Source organism: Echinococcus granulosus, assembly GCF_000524195.1.
Source record: "Echinococcus granulosus chromosome Unknown EG_S00008, whole genome shotgun sequence".
Classification (NCBI taxonomy): domain Eukaryota; kingdom Metazoa; phylum Platyhelminthes; class Cestoda; order Cyclophyllidea; family Taeniidae; genus Echinococcus; species Echinococcus granulosus.
The window spans coordinates 532,873-535,766 of record NW_020170388.1 but is presented as its reverse complement, the minus strand read 5'-3'; the positions used below and the strand labels follow the sequence as shown (position 1 = coordinate 535,766).

The window sequence follows — 2,894 nt, the reverse complement described above, 5'->3', positions numbered from 1 at the left end:
AAAACCTGAAATACCGGAATTGGATTATAAAAACAATACAGAGCTATTAAACATAAGTTATATAAAGGCTAAAAGCGTATTGTAACAGGTGGTAGAGTCAAATGTCTGTAAATATATAAATTAAACTTCTATTAACATAACTGGTTAACTCTCCTCAACCGTTTGATTAAGTGGCTGTTTCTATGTGGGACAAAAGTCACCGAATACGGGAAAAAGTGTGAAAAAGCGGTTTGTCGAATCCCAGAAAAAGTGTTGCGTGATCACTTGTGATTTGCAGTATTCACATTTCTGCGCTGCTCATAAATTACCATTATTTTGGAGTAAAATCAACTTTAAATCATTGCATGGATGAAAATTGTTTCGATGTGAGTTTATAAACGGATTAGTCATAAACATTTCGGTTGTGCATTTGTAAGGCGCACTGCTGCATTTGAATGAGAGGTTGATTGAATGTCCTTCCCTTCCTTGCATTCTAGGGTGGAAAAGAATTCAGATGCAAAAGAAGTACACCAGAACAGTTGTAGTGCACCGAGACTTCTCTGAAAACGAAAAAAGGCATAATACTCGGGCAGGATATGCATATTTGACATCAGTAGGGCTTAGTGCTGCTGACATGGTTAGGAGGCTAGCTAATTCGGCGAAGGTGCAAACGTGGAGAACCAAAGCGGTCCCTTTGCTAAAATTGCAATTTAAACAAAAAACTAACGTAGTGAACAACGTCCGCGTAAATTTTATGCTGTTCTGCGCAGGTTCTTTAACTTCTGCAGCTTCAGTCACCACCTCGGTCTTTTGTCATGTACGTTAATGGTCCACCAGCCCATCCGTAGATTTATGTCAAAGTTTTCTCAAGACCCATTGACTTTGATAATGCTCTCTTGGAGAACTCGGACGTAACATATGCAGTGGGGGTTAAAATTCGCTTCTAAATGACAGCAACTTTGACCTCGTTGGCCAGATGCCAAGCTTAGGTATTAAAGAGGAAATGTGACCACCACTGGGAGGGTAGCAGGGTCTGGATCTCATCCCGGCATTCCTTTCAACCTCGCGATCTGGAATAGTATGAGGAGGAATCCAAAAGCAACGATATAACTAACTCGAAATTATGCATCTCTGACTCTGGGATTGAGCGTCTCCTTGGTTTTGTGGAGGACCACTCTATGACCAGCTCTGGCTTATGAATGGTTTTTGAAATACCGAGTCAGTTGTGATGGCCGAGGTAGGGCCTGCCAAAGACTATTTATAATGTAATTTAATATCTGTATCAAAATGAGTGAAAACTTCTACAGAAAAAGTAAAACCAGTTTTTAAATACTGCAAATGTATTTTGAGGATTACATTTATCGTAACGAATGGGCGGACGAATAACAACAAATAGCTGTTTGGCTCAAAATTGTCTAGACATCATGTGATGACCGGGGAATTGGTGTTTGTAATTTTAACAAACCACCAAATTCAAGTGATCATGTGCGTGACTGATTTAACCATGTAGATGTCTGGTACATTTAGGCTATGAGCAGGAGATGAATGTAGCAACACCTCCCTTCTTAACAATTAGTACTGATGAGTTGATTAAAATAATACTGCCTTTTTGATATGTTAGGGGCGTTCAAGTAAAACAGGGACATCTTGTTGTCCAAAGGAAAAAAACAGGCAGTATTATGCCTACAGTATGTCTGATATTACGTTTTACGCCCGCCTTAGAGACAACATCGAATACAGACACCGTAAATCAGGATGACAGACAGTACTGATAACGCGAGCGTAGAACTTCGTGTGGTAAGGAACGAAGTTTTTTGTAGCCAAGGCCACAGATATCTCTCCCTGTATACAAATGGCTTAAAGCAAAGCAGTGGGACATTCAGCCGTTCAACAGAGAGCCATCTAAATGCTGTTGGCACTTCAAAGCTGACCGTCAAAATTGACCCATGGACGACATCATCGGCTGAAGGCTACTTGATACACACCTCAGGGTACGATAGTCTGTGAAAAATATTTTGCTATGGGAAAAGTAAATCCAGCACTATCACTCACTAAGAGCCGAAATGAAGCAAGGTATCCTAGAATAATTCGGGCTTATTTATAACCTTTCTGTACCTAAGCTGTTCCTTCGGTGTTACAGGGTTGTCCAAACATAATAGGGGATTATTTTGAATAATGACCACAATTTCCCACCCCAGCTACGTAATCCTTTCTTCTGAAACTCAAAAGATCCTATTTGACTCTCTTGAAATTGAAAGTTTTATTACCTTTCGTTTTTAAGGAAGGTAATCCTGTAACATGGAGGGAGTTCAGTTAAGCATGTATATAATCTAAAAGTCCTCCGCCAAAAGTGAATTAACTGGGAAATATTCTAAGGGGAATATCAATCCGCTTTGGATGGTCAGAGGATGTCCTCCCTGAGTAATCTTGTTATGCTACTAGCAAAATGATGTTATATCCAAATTTGCTACCTTCCTCCTGTTTAATCATATCTTCCAAAGCAACCAATTCTCTATTGGGAAAATTTCTAGCATTTTCGGCCATTTCCCGGCAGCGAAATGACTCCTGTGTGGGTATGTATTAGTACTACCTTACTTGCACAGGCCATTTATTTCATGAAATGAAGCAGACAACTTGTCATCGTGTTCAACAGACTTTTGAAATGCTGAATGGGAGAAGCAAACATTTCGCCTTCATAAATCACTACACGAAACAAGTTTTCTCGTTCACATACAACTCCAGTACCAGAAAAAGCGTAAATCTAGGCTAAATTTTAGCTTCAAGGTACGTCATGATGTTTACTGAAAATTGCAATGATATAATTTAAGGTTTGGCAAGCGTAGGATTGATTTAATAGCAAATACAGTGCCTGAATCTGGTGCATCTCAAATAATCTGATGCTTTGATCGTAATTA

General features: G+C 39.4%; 1 protein-coding gene across 1 annotated transcript in view; it reads right to left on the bottom strand. All coding sequences in view use genetic code 11, as the record gives it.

Moving 5' to 3' along the window:
- Positions 1-2,894, bottom strand: part of EGR_01951 (hypothetical protein) — a gene marked incomplete at both ends in the record, with an annotated part of 14,936 nt that overhangs the window by 10,727 nt on the left and 1,315 nt on the right. The window contains 3 exons of the mRNA XM_024491200.1: positions 15-43; positions 309-472; positions 2,575-2,644. Coding sequence (XP_024354343.1) covers positions 15-43; positions 309-472; positions 2,575-2,644 — 263 coding nt within the window. The remainder of the gene's footprint in view (positions 1-14; positions 44-308; positions 473-2,574; positions 2,645-2,894) is intronic.